At 38.5% G+C, this 18,881-nt stretch overlaps 1 protein-coding gene across 3 annotated transcripts in view; it reads right to left on the bottom strand.

Annotated features, from left to right (window-relative positions):
* Positions 1-18,881, bottom strand: part of SLC25A13 (solute carrier family 25 member 13) — a 111,252-nt gene that overhangs the window by 5,144 nt on the left and 87,227 nt on the right. For all 3 annotated transcript variants that reach the window (XM_067291669.1, XM_067291668.1, XM_067291670.1), the window contains 2 exons: positions 13,203-13,343; positions 1,782-1,920 (listed from right to left, as the gene is read on the bottom strand). In XM_067291669.1, the coding sequence (XP_067147770.1) occupies positions 1,782-1,920; positions 13,203-13,343 (280 nt within the window). The remainder of the gene's footprint in view (positions 1-1,781; positions 1,921-13,202; positions 13,344-18,881) is intronic.

Here is an 18,881-nt window from a genome sequence, read left to right as displayed (position 1 = left end):
GGTTTTGTCCCATTAAAATGGGTGAGAAACAAGCTGGATTTAAGCTCCTGTTGGGGGGCTTAGAGGTTGGCTCTGTTTTGGGATGGGGGGTGGAGGGGAGAGGACAAGGGTTTTTTTAAGCTGATTTTCCTAGTGTCAGGTCTATTCCTCTGGACTATGAGCTTGTGCATACAGAGCAAACACAAAGACCTGAAGCTACATGCTTCAACAAGATAGACTACCTGATCTGCACATGCAAGCTTTAGCTATATGTGAAATCCAGATACACCCACATGCTTGGTATAAAAGGTCCATGCTCTTCAGGAGACACAATCCCATGCATAATTCTGACTAACGAGAGTTTCCCCAGAGAGAAGAACACCTAAAATCAAATAGGAAAACACAGCTAAACTACCTGTCTATACTGGATTCATGCCTCTCTATCACTTTTCTACCTCAGCAGGTCACAACAGTTCACATAACTTACCAGCCGCACCGGAAGAGAAAGGTTGGTGCAGCTCAGAGGTTGAATAGCTCCTGATTAACACGATGAAAATACCTGCTTTGTGAAAGTTGATGGGAGCTCTCCTGCCTGTTACACACTCTCCCAGTAGTCCTGCTGCAGGCACTTTCAGGTCCATTTGCTCCCTGAAGGGAACTTGTGAACCTTGGTCATAGCAGGAAAAGGACTCTTGAGGTGCCCTCTCTGCAAGGCAGCTACCAGCTGGGGCTCCATACCACGGACAGACTAAGCAGCAGGCACAAAGGCAAATTCAGGCTACAAAGTGTATCACCATCTTCTCCTTTTGGTTCTGACACACTTAAATGCATCCATGAAAATGTAAGCACTATCTGGTTGTCCTACCCACTTTGTAGCAGACTAAAACAAACAAGTGCTCCATTCAGCACCTCTTTCATATCTGAATATGCTAGGCATCAACAACTTATAGTACATGAGACAACTAGTCACACCATTTGCTTTCTTCTGTGCCAAGTCCTTATCACAGTAGGCAAGACACTACAATTCAAGTCGATGATTCCTTCCCAGACTGACTTCCAACAAAACACAGCATATGCACCTTTTCATTCTGCACAGAACAGAGCAAACCTGTCCCGAGCCCTTTACATTTCTACCATTTGTCATAATCATGGGTTCAACTTTATTTTTACATTGTCTCTTCTACTTTAAAAATATTCAGCGAAAGCCTGCATCTAAATCTGTTTCTGTTTTGTTTAATACAAAAAAATTGATAAAGGCAAAATCCAAGGAAAAACCTCATGAAGCCAAGTAACTGTATGGGATACTGTCAGTAGTAAGCAGTTTTTATCATTTTGTCAGCATCTGCTCACAGTGTGTTCAGAGAGCTGTATTGCTAGCACGGCTTTTGGGTGCCATATACCAAAATCCAAGATTCCTTTGATCATAAAGAACTTCAAGAATGCAGTGATTTTATTTATAAACCATTTCAACAAAACTTTGCCAGTCAGCCAACCAAAGCGAGAGCGAAGAGAACAGCACTTCATAAGTGACTTCATAAGGAAAGCTGATATGTGATGACAAAACATCAGAACTTAAATCTTTCCTTTCCCTTTTCCTCTTGAACCTTATGAATACACCAGGAACTTACAGGATCTTTCATATCAGCTCATTTCTACAGCACAGGCATGGAACTTTCTGTTATTTGGGCACAAGGTTGCAAAATACGTATGATTCTTCCAAGCTTTTCACAAGTTCTCACAGTCATAGCTACTGTGCTGCAGGTGCAATGTAATGGCACGCTAGAAGAAATTTGGGCACTTACCAGCTATTGATCCAGCCAACAGCAAATATCCAGGGCTAATCCTCCCATCTTCATTTGCAAAAGAAGATTTCAAATGAGCATAACAGGGGAAGTAAATGGCAGAGAAAGGGATGTCACGCAGAAAACATGCCTTAGCACCCTGTGTTAAGCAAAGAGAACAAGTTTTGAGACTGAACAGATTTAACATCATGAACTATGAACATCAGAGAAGAAGGCAACATCATATTTTTTTCTTTTGTTGCAAAGGGCTTATAGAAAAAGTAATTTCTCCTCTCAAAATTTTGAGAGGGACACGTATTTCAGTCTGCTGAGGAGCGTGTGTATTGTTTCTTGGTTCAATAAGTTCTGTCACTGTATTTATCTTGTCTACTTGTTCTCCCTCAATCCCTAACACTGTAGTTATTTCCTGGTAGTAGAGAAAATGTCATGTGTTGGCGTAAGCTCTGATAACACTTTTGCAGAATTGTAAATAGCTGACATTTTAGCCATGCAGCTGTGCAAGAAGTTTATGATATGTGTGAAGAAGACAGAGTCACAGGACAGGTCTGTCCCTTCTCACTCCCACTTACAATAAATGCTTTATGGAAATAAACAGTGCCTAGTTCATACATCTATACAGACAATGTGCTTGATAATCCAACATGTACTGAGGGAAAGAGCAAAAGAGAATATGCCCGCAATACCAATTCTTTTGCGTTAACAGAATAGTAACAGAATGATTTACTTGTTTTTAAAGTACAAATGATGTGGGAAGGAGTTTGTTTTCAAATAAATTTCAGCTCTTACTGTTAAATTCGCCTTGCTATCAGTCTGCGTAAGTGGTATAAACAGTCAATGAAGTTACAGACAATACAGCTGATTTCAAACCTAAGAGGGTGGTGGCAAATAGGCAAGAAAAGTCTTGGGGTAGTAGCAAGCAATCTCAACTGTTTTTCAAGCAAGGTGAAAAGCAAAAAGACACTACAGGAGGTCAACAAAAATAAAATACCAAATAATAGCCAAGTTCCAAGTCCCAAGAGGGACTTGCAATCTGCCTTTCCTCAATGTGGAGATTCAGCAAACACCAGAGTCCAAATACACCAGGACTGAGATTGGCAGGAAGACACAGCAAGGGTAACGATTTTTGAGCTTGAGAAAGGAATGGTTCTGGGACAAGGCTAATCCTCCTCTCTTTGAGGCAGGGAGTGGAGTTGCACTGAACCTGCTTGCTCTCCTGGAGGTGCCTTTATTCCTGTACTTCTCTTGTATACTGTTCTACCATGGAATGGCTCAGTGCCAGATATTCCCCAGATGATGCGCTAATATTCACTGAATTTAGTTAAATCTAATGATATGTCTGAACATATCTGTAAGTTAGCTTGTCCTGTAATAGTAATGCAAATATAGTGCTTATGCACGCTGGATGCTGTTTCTCAAGCAAACATGCAAGAGTTCCAAGGTGTCTGAAGAACCGAAAAAGCACATTTCAGTGAGGCAAGGCACAGGCTGGCGAGCAGGATGTAGTAAGATCAATTCCTGCAAGCTAGTTTACAGAAGATGCTAATAAGTGTGATTTGCAGTCAGAGAATGCCTCTGAGAAAATAAAATTTATGTTTAAAAACAGCCATAAGATCTTCTAATCAGACCTTCCATATATCACAGACCATTACATTTTACTCTGTTACCTAGGGTAGCAAGTACAATATGCTCCGCTCAAATACCAGTCTCTTTCTAGAAAACTTTCTCAACTTATTTCTTGACATTCTCAAATTGAGAATTCACCATTTCCCCTGACAGTTCCTTCCGATGGTTAATTATTTTTGCTGTTAAGAAAGTTTGCCTTTTTTCTCAGTTGAAGCTGTCTGATTTATGCTCACAGTCCCTGCTTCTTGTTTTGCTTTTCTTAGATATATTAAAGAGCTTTTAGTTCTTAAACAAAATGCCAGAAAGGTACTCAAAACATTGCAGTCATGCAACCGCTCCACTGCTCAGCTGTGCTGACTGGAGTTATCAGCCACGGAACAAAATGAACACTGGGCTAGATTCTCCTCTCAAAATTACCTGCAAAGGCCATACGCTTTACCTTTAATGTATAAAGAAGGTGCATCTTTTGTATTCTACATATACACAAGAATTCTGGCCTCTCATGCTGCAACAGAAGCCTTGGTTTACAGTGTACCTTTAATCTGCACATAAAAAGAAAGACTGGGGGTTTACCAAGTTCTGTATGAAAAAAACAACTTTTTAATGATCAAATGTCAGTGCTATATTTACCTCATAGAAAAAAAATTGAAATTTACTCCTGAAACATTCACAGACTAACATGGTTTCTTTAAAGATTTATTTTTAGAGCGTACTTTTCCTCAGAGCAAATCCCCACACTGCCTTTGCCCTCAGGGCACATTACTTTTATTTTCTTTGCAATGTTGTCATTAAAACACTGTGCATGCTTTTCCTCTGCATTTTTTTCATACTCTGAAATATCTCTTCATAGTTAAAATAACTTATGGAAATCGATAAACTCCAACTGCAAGCAACTCTTAACTCAACCTGAACTGCTAATATTCCTCTTCTTCATTATAGGACTTTTTCACAAGACAGAAATAGCAGTTAATATCACTAATAATGTACATTCAGGTACACAGAGAGAGAGGATGTCCCTGAACTAAGTTGGCTAAGGGTAAACAAAAGTTGGATCCAAACTTGGATCCACTTTAATAATAACCCAGTTTGGCTCTGTTCCAATATCACAACAGTCTAAAGTTTCCCCTCATCATTCTGTTTAAAGTCTGGGAAAGCATGTTTAAAAGCAGGCCTCATTTAACTTCAAGTTAATCATCCGCAACCAGCCTAGGCCAATTAGGAAGGCTTAGGGAGATTGGCCACAGTATCTTGAAAAGCAAAAGAAACATTTATTTTACTTCTCGCACCTTTTTGATGTGGGCAACGTCCTGAAAGCCAAAAGGAGTTTTAATCAATCCCCAGAAAGCTGCAAGGATCATCTGCCCGAGTTTATTCTGGCAGCCATGGTGCAGACCTGCCAGGCATGAAATTGTTGGGAGATCCTACACACCATGACATGCGCCTGCCTAATATAACAGCCAGTTGGCTCCCATCTTCAATCTCTTTAATAACCTTAAAGCTCTTAATCTTGGATAGTATCTCACTGAATAAACCAATGGAGGGAAAAAAAAAAATCCCTGATTGTCGAAAGATTCTGATAAATAAGCCCGAGTCAGTGCTGGGGCAGGTTCTTTAGCATGCTAATTCCTGCTTATACCAGCTCTACCTGCAAATAAGGCTCTAAACAAACTATTTCTACTACAAGGGGAGGGTAATTATACTGACAAAGGCACCTCTGTGTCGGGCTGGGCACAAGGAGCCGGCAGGTCTGGGAGACGCGGGCTTAACCTAGTCTCCTGCAGTGAATGCACATTGTCTAGTGCAGGGGGAAAAATGCCAGACTGGGGGGACCTAGCAGTATTCAAGACAACAGTGGTGCACCTTGTCTGAGAGGGTTATTTAATGCTTCTGGCACCTGTACTTACAGCCACCCCCTCTTTTTCTCCTTTACAGGTTTAGAATTTATTTGGCATGTATAATTGTTATTTTGATCCTATAGCTACAAACAATAGGCAGCATGTCATTTCTTGATCATTTTGCATTCTTCTTGGGTTTTGCTACAGACTTAACCCTTTGGAATCAGAGCTCTAACAGCACCTAAGAGTTTTGGAAACAGTCAGTCAAATATTACTGGCATTTGCTTTCAGGGGCTGTAATTTTTTCTACTGTAAAATGACACTGCCTTAAAAGCTGCTATAGGTTTTTACTCACACATATTTATACCACTCAATATATAAAACTGATTTAGCATATCAAGTTAGATAAATAAAACACTTTTCAAATGCTGTGCCAGCAATTCAGATTGAGTTTACATACACAAATTATTGCACTTCTTAGATGGAAGGGCTTTTCTGGTTATTTTCAATGCAACTTTTTGAATTGTGTGTATTCGCGTATGAGAACACATTCACAAATACACATGATGAATGCAAATTAATATAACTCAAAACTTTCACTACTCTGTTTAGTACGTTTAGTACTCTGTTGTAAACCCACAACTTGAAGACATGAAATACCTTTACTATTACCAAAAGCTATCAGGTGGGAGCTTGGTACACATCCTGTCAATTGAGATTACACTTTCCACGTCAGCACACCAGAAATCAGTCTATGAAGTGGTCAAAAAAAATTTTTTTTTTTAAGAACAGATTTTTGGAAGCTTTTCTGACTAGCTTTGGAAATGCAAGCTTTGTTGGCAGTATCAGCCAAAGCATGAATCTGAGCTAAATACCTTCTAGTAATTGTGATCATAAACATGACCACAACCAATGCATCATTTCCTCCAAGAATCTTTTATTACCGTATTATTTACCATCTTCTCTGGATCAGTTGTGTAAAATTACTGAGTGGCACTGCCTGTTATGCTGTAAAACACTGTCCAGAATGATTATTTTTAAAAGGAATAATACTTTATTAAACATTTCATGTTAAATATTATACGCATATGAGTTTCTATGATGTACAAAATAAGCAGGTACACTTATAACATGTATTTAAATGTATATGTTAAAGGTATCTTTGGAAACCAACAGAATATAAATTAAACTGTCTTTAACAGGACTTTATGCCTATTACTGTATAAGATAGGCAGAAGACAGAAAATATATTAGCTGATCTTGTACAATCATTTCAGTATTCTTTTGTGACCAGAAATTAAATAAAAACTATTACAACTACTGAGAACCAGAAATGCATCTTTCTCACTTCTGCCAACATAAATGACATTTTGAGTTGGATTAAATGATACCCTCCCTGACTGGGATATATTGTCTCTTCATATTTTTAAGAATAGCTGTCATCTACAGCTACATCTACAGAATATCTGTAGTTAAAGAAGAATTTACTAGTTGTAAGCTTCCATGCCCTAATGCTTTCACAGCAACAATTACTGGCAGAAAGAAGACAAATAGAGGAAACAAACTAACTTCAGCATAAGTGCTGCAACGTGCCTCCACAAAGAAGCAGCTGAGTTTTGAGGAGGACAATGTCCTAAAATACTTATTTACACAAATATTCCAGAAGTTTAGACAAGGGCAGAAAAAAACCCTTGTTTTCTAGCTTTAAAGAACAGGGGTTCAATGCAGCAGTTACCCTAATAAGCTTTTTGTCAGAACTTCTTATTGCTGAAGTTAACTTACATCTTCTTTTAATTCTAAGCCACATATCATCCAAATTGATAGTATCTTAACATCCAGTGAAGGCAGAGTGAGTCTGGAAGGCAGCTTTGACTTTAAATTGTTATATTTACTATGATGGACATTTAGTTGAAGGGAGAAAAATTTCCTTGTGGTCTGGAAAATTCTTTAGTGGTGAAGGGAGAGGAGGAGAAGAGAAGGGATCTAAATTACCTGATCAGAACCTCTACGCACTGTGATAGCATTTCCTCTCCAAATTAAAATGCTGAGAGTTACAAAGGTACACCAATACTGATCTTCAAGGACAACCTCCTCAAACTACAAGGACAGTCCATTCCATTGTGCAGAAAGTTGAGCAATCGTGGCAGAAAGCCAGCATGGAAAAACAGGGAACTCATGTTTGAGATCAAATGCAAAAAGTATCAAGGAAGCAGAGATGGAGTCAGGAAAGCCAAAGCTCAGCTGGAGTTGGATTTAGGGAGTGATGCGAAGGGAAGCAAGAAGGGCTTCTGTAATGAGGCAGAGGACCTACCGGCAAAGGACATGGAAAAGACAGAGAAATTACTTCTTTGCCTCTGCCTCAAGCCTTTCAGGTCCATGAGCCTACCAGAAAAGTCTGCAGGAGTGCAGCATTACCTACAGTAGAGGAAGTCAGAGCTCTTAATCCATCTGGACGTATATAATCTGTGGGACCAGGTGACATACCTCCAAGGGTGTTGATGCTGCTGTGAAGCTGCTATTATCTTCAAAAGGTCAAGTCAATCAGGGGGTTTCTGATGACTGGAAAAAGACAAACATCACACCCATCTTGAAGAAGAACAAGAAGGAAGATCTGGGAGACTAAAAGCTGGTCAAAAACACCTCAGTCCGTAGCAGGTTTATGGAGTAAATGCTCCTGGAAGCCATTTCCAAGCACATGAAGGCCAAGAGGGAAACTGGCAACAACCAGCATAGATTTACCAAATTGTGCCTGACCAATCTGACTGCCAGGCTTGTGGATAAAGGAAAGCAGTGGATGTTGTATATCTTGACTTTAGCAAGGCCTTTGAGACTGTGTCCCAGTAGTTAAATTGGTGGAATATGGGCAGCACTTTCAGCAGATTAGTGGATGATATTCAACTGGGGAGGTAGTTAATGTGCTGGAGAGCAAGGCTGCTATTCAGAGGGACCCTGACAGGATGGAGAAATGGGCTGACAGGAACATCACAAAGTTCAGAACAACAAATGCAAGCCCTGCATCTGGGCTGGAATAACCGCATGCAGCAGGATAGGCTGGGGCTAAGTGCCCAGAAAGCAGCTTTGCAGAAAAAGTTCTGGTGGTGCCAGTGGCCAAGCGGAGCATAGGTCAGCAGTGGGTCTTTGCAGTGAAGAAGGCCAGCCACATCCTGGGCTGTCTTAGCAAGACTGTTAGGGAACTGATTATTTCCATTCAGCCCTGGTGAGACCACATCTGGAGCACTGTGTCCACATCTGGGCTCCCCAGTACAAGAAAGACACTGCCACACTGCAGCGAGTCCAGTGCAGGGCCACCAAGATTGTTAGGGGAGCACATGGCACATGAGGGTACAGGAAAAACAATTCTTGGTGTTGCACCATAGAAGGGTAAGAGGCAATGGACAGAGCAAGATCTCCACAGAGTACTAATGTGAATTATTTTGTGTCACTATCATAGTAGAGTGTCACGTTAACATGCCAATGAATGGCCTGGAAGAATATTAACCTATAGAGGGGCAACAAAACCCATGTAACCCAGCTTCTCAATGATCAGCAGTGGTTTTTCATTTGGACAGTAAAATACTGGGATAATTACAATCAAAAACAATATATGATTCACCCAGCTGATGCAGAAAGGGTTTACGTAACATTTTCTGTGTTAATTTGTTGATGCGAGACTTGAAATTTGTTTGTGCATTGTTTTTTCTGTTAATACGAGTGAGGAACACTGAAATTATCTGTATCAGGGATGTGCAGGTGTTTTATTTTAAAATCCACAGCAAGCATTTCACAGTTAGAAATTAATACAAAATATATAAATTTAAACAACAAGCAGGAGATCTTGTTAAGACATACAGGAATTTGTCTTATGAGACTAGGTTTGACATATATATTTCTTTGCATCTTCTGGCTGCAGTTATAAGTAATAAAAGTACATTCTTCCACGATGATTACTATATAGGACTCTAACAGATTTTCTCCTGAAATCCAGCATAAAAGATTCATAGAGACTAAGCAGTGCATGCAGGATTGATCTTTTGTGGTCAGAGCGGCTTTCAAGAAGTTTTATTTCTGAATAAGGAATGTAGAATTTTCCCTGCCAACCTTGCAGTGTGGTAAACAAAACTGCACCACGGCAGAGCGAGAGAAACAGAAAAGTCGGAGTGCAGCACACTGGGTGACCACTCCTGACTTAAGAGGTTTGTAACTTATCAGCGCAGAAGTAACTCACATTGACAAGCCATCCAAACCCTTCAGCTCTCTTATGAACTTACAGACTGACTGGCAAGTTGACTGGGAAGTTCTAGGCAGGTTCTCTTTCATCACAAAAAACAACTGCTTAAAAATATCCATGCTTCTATTTTGAGGAAGTGTCATTATGGTAATATTAGTTTCAACTTAACACCAGAGTTTGAGGCCCATCTTCCTATTAAGTATGGGATATCCCTCCATTTATTCCATCCCTATGACAAGTCTATTTTCTCCGCTGTTGGCATTAGAGAGAAATCAATATCTTTGCTCTCTGTGGATTTCACCAGGCAACTGTTAGGTTAGAAGGGTTAGGGAATTCCTTCCCACCTCAAAGCAAGACCTTTAAGGAAATTTTGCAAGCAACAGAGAAGGATCCTGTCTCTTTGCAAAGTGGACAACTGCACTTTTCTTGCCTCAGCTTCTCATGCTGTCCCATTCTCTCTGGCCTCATCTAGACAGTTTTCATCTTCAACTTTTGTCAGGGACATGGCGCTACAGGCACTTGCTCTCCACCAATCCAAACACCAGAAGTGAATTATTTGGGTGGTCACTCTCTGATGTCCAGATACTGAGCTGTGGTGGAAACTGCTGCAGAAAATGGCAATCAACTTGTTTTCGCAGAAAGAAAAAAAAAAAAAAAAAAGAAAGAAAAAAAACCCATAGAAAATAATTCAGGCCATATCAAACAGAAAAAAAAGAAAATAAAGAAATTTGTTATCAACTATGAAACAAAATATTACATTTAAAGTTTGGATGGTTAAAAATATTTTTAAAAAATTTAAAGAAAAAAAATCAATTTCAAATGAAAAACCCTGAAATAAAAAGGCTAGAATTTTGCTTTCAACACTTGCAAAAGAAAATGAATTAACCATATCTAAATCATCACCAAATGCTTAACCAGTGCCAAACCAGTGCCTAAATGGGTGAAATATTTACATGAAGGCCCATCAAGCCAATGACAAACCATTAAAATACTTCAAGAGTCACAAATAAAACTATTTTCTCAAACAACTATCTGTTCTGGTTCTTTTGCAGTGCTATGGAGTGTTACTTAGATCTACTAAAATACATTCAGGGCTTGAGGGCATCTTAACAAGGATACAAATGACAAAGCTAAAATGAACACTTCAAGATACAAATGAAAGTTCTGCTCAGGTTAGAGCGAATAGCATGAAAAATACTGAGATAGATTAAAAACTCTAATTTCTGTTTACAGTTTTAAAGCTAATTTGACTAGTTAAGTGTGCAGGCATTCCAAATTTATCCAGATACTTTAATTCTTATTATTAGACCATTTATTATTATTTGATATTCACTAAACTCATTTGCTAGAAGCACCAGCAAAGGACATAGGCCCTTCCGAAACTACTTTCAGGCTGAAATCCATTTAGACCATTGATCCCTCTAGGCAGTGCTTTCTGAGGCTGGTGACTTACATGCAATGAATTATTAATCTCTGCCTAGCCTCACTAGTGCTGCCAGCTTCATGAAAAGCATTCAGAAGAGGACTATTTTTGCCACTAACACTGTTGTTCCACGAACATGCGAAGGTAGTATAAAACTTCACCAACACAGAATGATGTCCATGCCATGATGCCGCTCCACCTTTCGCATGGGCACGAACATTTTGAGAAGCTACAGAGTGAGTTGATCTGGGTTAAAATTAACCTAAGCTGTAAGGTGGAGACTTCAGTTTTAATTAGCTTCCTATTTTGGATCATCCTGTGGCTGCACTAATGCTCATGCTGGCACAAGGGAGAGTGGCAGACAAGATTGACTTTTTTTTGGCTCCAGTGCCAAAGCTTTGGGGGAACAACAGCGCAAACCTGTCCAAGGACAGAGCTAGCACAGACTAAGGGTACACTCGGACACAAGTTTTATGGTATGCATGAACTCTGTTTGGCGGATGACTGATTGCCAGTTTAAGTTCTCTAGTTTTGTCAAATTAGACAAGTTTTCATAGGCAATGAATTGGATGTACAAAAGGACATGAACACAAGGAGCAGGGAGAGACAGTGGAACAAAGACAGCAAAAGTGTAAAAAAAACCCTCTTCTGTGACTTTCTTTCTGTGGAAGTAAATGGACTTAGTGAATGAATCAATGAAACTGTGTTAGCTTGTGACTAATAACAGTGTCTGTTTCAATGCAAAGCAGTGCTCTGACTAGCTCTTGTTCAGAAGAAGGCATATTCCTGGCAAATATTCCCAAGTACCTATTCTAAAAAACAGAAGTAAGTCATTTTTATGACCTAAGACACAAATGCCATTTAAAAACATAAGAATACAGCAAACTCTGCTCATCAACTAATATGGAGTATTCAGGAAAAAGGTATCTAATAAATGCTACTTTAGTCAACTAGTCCATCATTTTTTTTCATTTTATGTTTTATTTTTACTAGTTCAAGTAAAAGCCAATAGCTGCCCTCCATTCCTGTGCAGCCTCAGGGATGCAGTATGTTTACCATATCTATGTTTTCAGTTGTAAATGCCTGCTCTGATCAACACCATAATGTCATTTACTAGGAGTTTATACAATAGCATCACCTTCAGTAAAACACCTAAAAAATTAGCAAGTCAATTTAAAGGGAAAAACAACTCCCTATTAAATCCTATTCAGACCTGCTACTTCTCTCCAGGCCAAAACATACATACATCTACTCATGGGCAGGTTTCCTCTTTGTGATGTTAACAGAACAATTTAAAAGGACTGTATGCTTAAAAATGAAGTTGAAATTTAAACATTGTGGGCAGAGGGATGGGGCTTATTTGGTATTTGTACAGCATCTTTTATTTCAGTTTACAGTTGCACTTCTGTAAATAAAAACAGGAATACTGCCTGCTACGCTAGAAATACTGAGACAAATGGACAGTATGAAAGCTTTCTCCTGTAGAGTGGGTTGTAGAATCTGAAGAAACACCACATGATGCTCTGCAGTCTATGGCATTTGTTACGGTTCTTGTTTCAATACTGTGCGTAATGGCTATCTCAAAGTATTCTAGACATTTCATACTCCTCCATATCTAATTCAGTCTAACATAGCTTTATTTATAGGTATGTATTTATGTATGTATGCGAGGGCAATAATGGAGAAAGCAGAAGTGCGGAGTTTGTAGTGTGCACTCATAAAAGTGGCTATTCTCAATAGTATTTGTGGCAACGCTCTTCTAAACTAGCAAGGGCAAGCTTGCTTTAGAGGTTTATTTTTATGCTGGGCTCCCACTGTCTGTATTTCTTCACTAGTTATTGCGCTGCAATTAATTCCCATCCCCAGATTAACAATGACATCTGGAAAAGCTGCTGTATGAAACACAGAAGAACAAGAGTACAGCTCCAAAACTGTGGGCTCTCTGTCATGAAAATAAGTTTATTTTTTCAACAGGTAGAATGTTAGGAATCACAGACTAATCCTCAATGAACAATACTTACATCCAGACCTGCTGAAGTGATAACAGACATTCTAATGAGATCCAAAAGTACCACATGCTTAAAAACACAACCAGAAGACAAACAAACAGTAACTTCCTTTAATTAGAAATGAAGAATGAAGATATAATATCTCATAACAATGAAGAACCAAAAATATATATGTATATATGCCATTGTTTCTGCATTATGAAGGTTTGTGAGAACAATGAAATGACTCTACTCAAAATGAAATCTTTTGATTTGAAATATTCACAATTGGCTTTTAATTCATGTATACATAGAAAAAGTTACCTTGTAGAGACCAAAGAAGCCCAAGTCCCGTAAGACAGTGAGGGCACTAACTCGTGGACCAGTAGTAATTTCTCCAGCCACCTGTAATCGAATCTTGACAATTTCTAGTGGGTTGGTAAAGATCACTTGAGAACCTCCAGCCTGAAATTAAAAGTGGAAGACAATATGTTAATCCATTAAATTATTTACAACATTCATCCTGTTATATTCAACAGAAGACATTTTTAATCCTGCTGCAGTCAGTTAAGCTATTAGCAGACATGAGTTTTAGTAGCAGTCAATAAACTGCAGTTCACAAGGTAGAAACCCACCCTACACGAGATGAATGGTCAGGAAACAGAGAGGAAGCAGGTCAGCCAGTGACACTGCAGTTCATCAAACATACATTAGCTCAATTCTTGCTGCAAGAATACATTCACCAACACCAATTTTTGCAATACTGCCAAGCCAAGAACATTGTAAAGCAAGTCATAAAATGAAAGGAAGAATTAGTAGCTAAGTAAAGAAACTGAGATCTGCATGCCAGTACTTAGAAAGCGAAAACATACTACTGAAGAGTAAGAGTTTGGCAGGAACTTTTTCAATTTTGGCATGAGTTCATAAAACAAGAACACATGGATTCCAAAGACCAGAACTGCAGATATCTTTTGCTTCTTTAAAGCCGTGCTGCACTACTAGTTTCAGTGTCATTACATGCAGTTGGATTTGACAGTCTGAGCTCCACATCATTATTTGTGCACCAGGTAATAAAGAAAATGAAGGTCTACAAACTGAAGGACTCCATTAATCAGGAATTCTAAATGATTTAAAAATTTCAGTGGCTGTTTGTTTGCAAGATGTCACTCAGCTGATTTCAAAATTTAGTAAGATTTAAATCACACTGGTGGCAAGTATATCATACTCTCCACTACTCATAGTAAAGTACATCTCATTTGCAATATGAAATGTAGGGCATAACCTTTTTGCTATACCGACAGATCCTGTATTAAAATTTTAAAATGAAAAAGCAATTGCGTGACATAACTTAAGTGTATTCAAATAATATTCATTCAAACTCCATCTGGCCAAAATTCAACAGAGTGTCATTCCAACTTTTCTTAAGTTCTGAATTATATGGCCCAAGAGCTATGCTCTTTTCCAGGCTCTAACATCACAAACTATGTAAAGGGCACCCCCCCCCAACAAAACAAGTACTTTTTTTTTTCTAGAAGGTAATGACTAAAATGAAATAAACTGTATTTAAAAGCATTTACATCTAGCCATCTCTAGTATGTAAATGCTATGTGCACGTCTTTTTCAAATTATAAAAATGTTAAAAGAGTTAATCGTAGTTCAGATTAACTATCATTCAAAATAAAAAGATATGCACAGTAATATGGTTTAAATAATGTGCTGAAGAAACAGCAATCACACGACCAACTATTCTTGCCTACCACTTAGACTGTGCATACACAGTGTGGTTACAAATTAAAGTCTTTACATAACCCCCAAAATATCCCAAATGTTTCCTATTTTGACCAGAAAAAGCATGCTCTTGTGCAACTCAACTGGTTTTGACTTTCAAATTGGCATAATTTAATTTAACTGCATTTACCAAACCAGAATCCTGGTACATATAAAAATGCTATTCTTCTTGCCATCAGAAATTAGAATGATAAATTATTTGGCACATTGTTGACTTCAGTTTTGCACTTAAAAAGAAACATATTAAGCAAATAAGTCTTCAAAACAAAGAAGTGAGATGGTTTCTTTTACTTGTCTACTCATCTTGTAAAGCTTCAAAATGAAAAAATCTTGGAAAGCTCTTTATGGTGAATTATAAATTCCTATGTAATAAACATTTTGGTCTATGTATTACAAATATTAAGTGTTCCCACATGCCATTATACATTTTTTCTTCTTAAAAGGATAAAATCCCAATGCGAGGTGATAATATTCATTTGTGAGTTTGCTATACCACAGCTCTCCTCTAAAACACACTATTTAAAAACTCCTATCAGCTGATCTACATTAGTGCAAATAAACTATTTTCTCTCAGTATGATCATCTTACAGTTCATTGTGCCATGACTCCACGGGAACTGTTCCTTTAATTTTCACTATGGGAAAACTATATCAAAATTCAAAAGATGACAACAAAATTGAAGTTTAGTTTGTGATTATTAATGCACCAAAACACTGAGTAATTTACAAATCTATAAAAACATTTGTAAGTGTAAATGCCATATTTAGAGAAAGGATCTAGAAAGGTATATCTGATTTTAAAGGAAAATAAAGGCCAGTAATTTATGAATTCAGTCAAATGGGAAACGCTTAAAATGCTAGCACATCTAAATGTTTGTGTTTGTATGCGCAACCTGGCTGTGTGAGATACTGGCAGCATCACCTGCCTGTGGCTCTGGGAAAATCATGCCGACTTCTGCTTCAGTTTGCTGTTTGAAAAACGGGGATGCTATTCCTTACCCACCTCACGCAATCAGGGTCGCTGCACTCAATGCTTTAAAACGCCACGACCTGGATTCACCAGGCATCACTAAGAAGACCAAAGCAACTAACGTGATGACTACTGGTTTTGCCACCCACAACAGAAGTCTTAGGAAAGCCGCTGGAAATTTCCAGCGAAGTCTGTCCACGAAACCGCCCAGGTACGAGGCCCAAGCTCCCAGAACCACCTCAGTCGTGCTCTGAATTTGATCAAAGAGAGACTCCAGGAATCAAAGGAAGAGCAAGCGAAGGCACGAGGCGGACGCCACGCGACCCGACCTCTCGGCAGGAGGCCTTCTGCCAGCTGCAGACGCCGCTCAGGAACCTCGGGCTGGTTTGGCATCAGCCAGCGCAGGGGCTGCTCTAATGGTAACAAGAACAGTTGCCTGGCAGGGAGCATTTATCACCCTCTTATTTAACTACCCACATAGGTAACTGCTCCTCCTTACTCCCAAAATGGTGGGGAAGCAAACCCAGAGACGGCTGCTACACCCTCCGATGAAATCATTTCTTGCTTGCCCAGCCCTGGAAACTCCTCCTGTGCTACTCAGCCCCATAGGAGGCAAGCGTCTCATAAATATTGATGGTATTTCCTCCTCCCAGCGCTCCTGTGAGGAAAGTATGATCACGCTAGTTTTACAAGAAGGGGATCTGAGGTAAAGCGGTTAAATGTATGCCCAGGGTATGTGTGTCCCTGGCTCGCACACACACAACTAGTAACAGTCTGCAGACACCCTGATCGCTAAAGCAGCACCTTGAGCCACACCACCATCGCTGCTGTGCTCTTTCCAAGTTTTTACAAACGGAATGAAATACAATGAAAGAAATCTCATTAATCTTCCCGCTCACCCCCCCGCCCCAATCCCTTCAAGCTGCTTGTATGAACTATTATGGAAAACAGACAAAAACCTCATCAGCCTGTTCATTTTGCTTGGCAAAGAAGCTTAACAATGTTAACTTCTCCTAATTTGGTAACTTTTGCAGTTAAAAGTGCATCTCATTTTAAAATATGCTCCCAAAGGTTAGAATTTTTAAACTGCTTTTTGGCCAGAACAAACACAGTTTAAGCTCAACTTGCTCAAGCTTAAATATTTCCTCTACTAAGTGTCACAAAAATCATTCCAGGATAAATTTCACCAACTGTTTTACCAATTGATTCTTCCCAGTAATGCCAATTTTTCTACATTGAAGTTAAAAACTTGATCACTCTCAACTCTGAATTCCATTTCAGCGCTTTCAATCAGTTGTTTTAAAGTAACTAATGATCTGACTGGGAAAAAAAAAAACAACAAAAAAACCTATTACTTTTCAGTTATTATAATGTTGTTAAAATAAAAACTGTAATTTTGACTTATTTATAGGAATACATACAAATAATTGTCTATGCAGTATCTGTATGTAAGTCCCACAAACTGTACTATTCTGCAAGAATTTAACATTTGACCTAATTACAACTTAGTCCCTTTCTGAAATATCACAAGCATTTATGGTCTTGTTTGATGTAAAGCAAGAAACAAAGGGAAATACATCCATCTTCCAAGAACTCCTCATACACATGTAACTATAGAAATTTGGATTACTAAAAAATATTCGATGTGCTTTAACATATGGACAGCTAGCTATGTATACACATACATGTGGATTTTTAAAAATAATCTGTTTTTTCATCTTTGCAGTTTTTCAACTCTACACTTGGTATGATATCATCCAACACCTCTCGATGGCAGTATAACCTTGGACAGTAATACAGTACTTTCTATCACAGTCCTTCTATTTTACTACTTTCCTGAATGGAAGAAAGAAGTAGAAAAAGTTCAGGTATTTTTTTGTCCATGGGGAAATACAAGCCATTCTCTAGTGTGGAAAAAAAGAATGGTTTAATAACAACCACTTAACAACATCCCAGTTTAAGAAGTCAGAATGTTTTCTACTTCTTCACACATTCAAATCACCTTGTAATAAACATTATTGGAAATTAAGCAGATTTTCACCCCCATCATTATGCTAAAAAAATTGCATTCTTTTTAAAGAAATTCCCATTCTTTTAATGTAGCTGCATTTTGTGCACCTATAAGATTAGATAAGAAATGAGTATACCAGACCCAACTCTCCTAAACAGGATTGCTACAGTCTCCACTTGAAAGCTGCAGTGTAGTTTCTGAAGAGAATACAGCTTGCTATTCAGGAAGAAAACTCTCTGCATTTTTACAGTCTCAGAGCAGCCTGTCCCAGGTAAAAGTACTAGATTCTTCTCCTTTCATGACAATTAACCACCAGCTGTCCTAGTGTCTCTAACCTCCACTGTTATAGACTCCTACAAAACCTCTTTGCCTGTTCTCAGCTAAGAGCATTTAGAGGCAGCCTAGATCTTTCTCCTGCCTCCCATCTAACTTGTCACACAGCATCTTTTAAGAGTTCATGGCTGAAGAAAAGGGTTACTATTGCTATTAAAGTGTTAATATTTCCCAACAATATCATCCAAGGATAGCAATTATGGCAATTAATGGCAACCATGAAAATACATATGCAGTATGTTATAAAGTTATCCCAAATCAACCTGCAAAAGAAATCATCTACAGCATCATCCTTACTCATTCAATTTACAAACAGACAAATAGGTGTTAAGTTCTAAAATTTTTAGTCAACTGGTTATCATATTCCTTAGTTCCAGGCCCTTACTCCTTGCCAGTTGCCAGATACAACTTGTTTTCCTCTGCATTTGCTAGCATCTTAATTAAAGTCAGGGTTCCTAATGTACTGAGTGTTGTACAGACAAAAAATAAAGATTGTTCCCTGTCATTAAAAAAATCTAAATTAAAAAGACACTCAAAAGATGCAAGAATTATCATCCTCAATATACAATAAATGGCAACTAATGCACAGAACTATTAAATGATTTACCACAAAATCACATACTAAGTCTATGACCAAACAAGGCTTAGAAGCCAGATTTACAAAGTGCCACTGCAGTGCTTCAAACTACCTTTAAAACTCTTAGAGTTTATATGGCAAAAGAGCTCAAGATTCATCAAGATGAATTTTGTCGAGCTGCTGCAAAGGTAATTTCATGATAGACTTGCCTGTTACCAGAAAGACTACTGAATAACAGACATCTGTCCAAAGTGACTGTTTTTCTTATATATTTCAAAGGTGACAACCTTAATTATTTGGCACTGTATGTCAAGGGCAAGTCTGA

This window comes from Apteryx mantelli, chromosome 2, assembly GCF_036417845.1.
Source record: "Apteryx mantelli isolate bAptMan1 chromosome 2, bAptMan1.hap1, whole genome shotgun sequence".
In the NCBI taxonomy this organism is placed as follows: domain Eukaryota; kingdom Metazoa; phylum Chordata; class Aves; order Apterygiformes; family Apterygidae; genus Apteryx; species Apteryx mantelli.
Note: the sequence above shows the minus strand (reverse complement) of the source record. Positions and strands in the feature narration are given on the sequence as shown.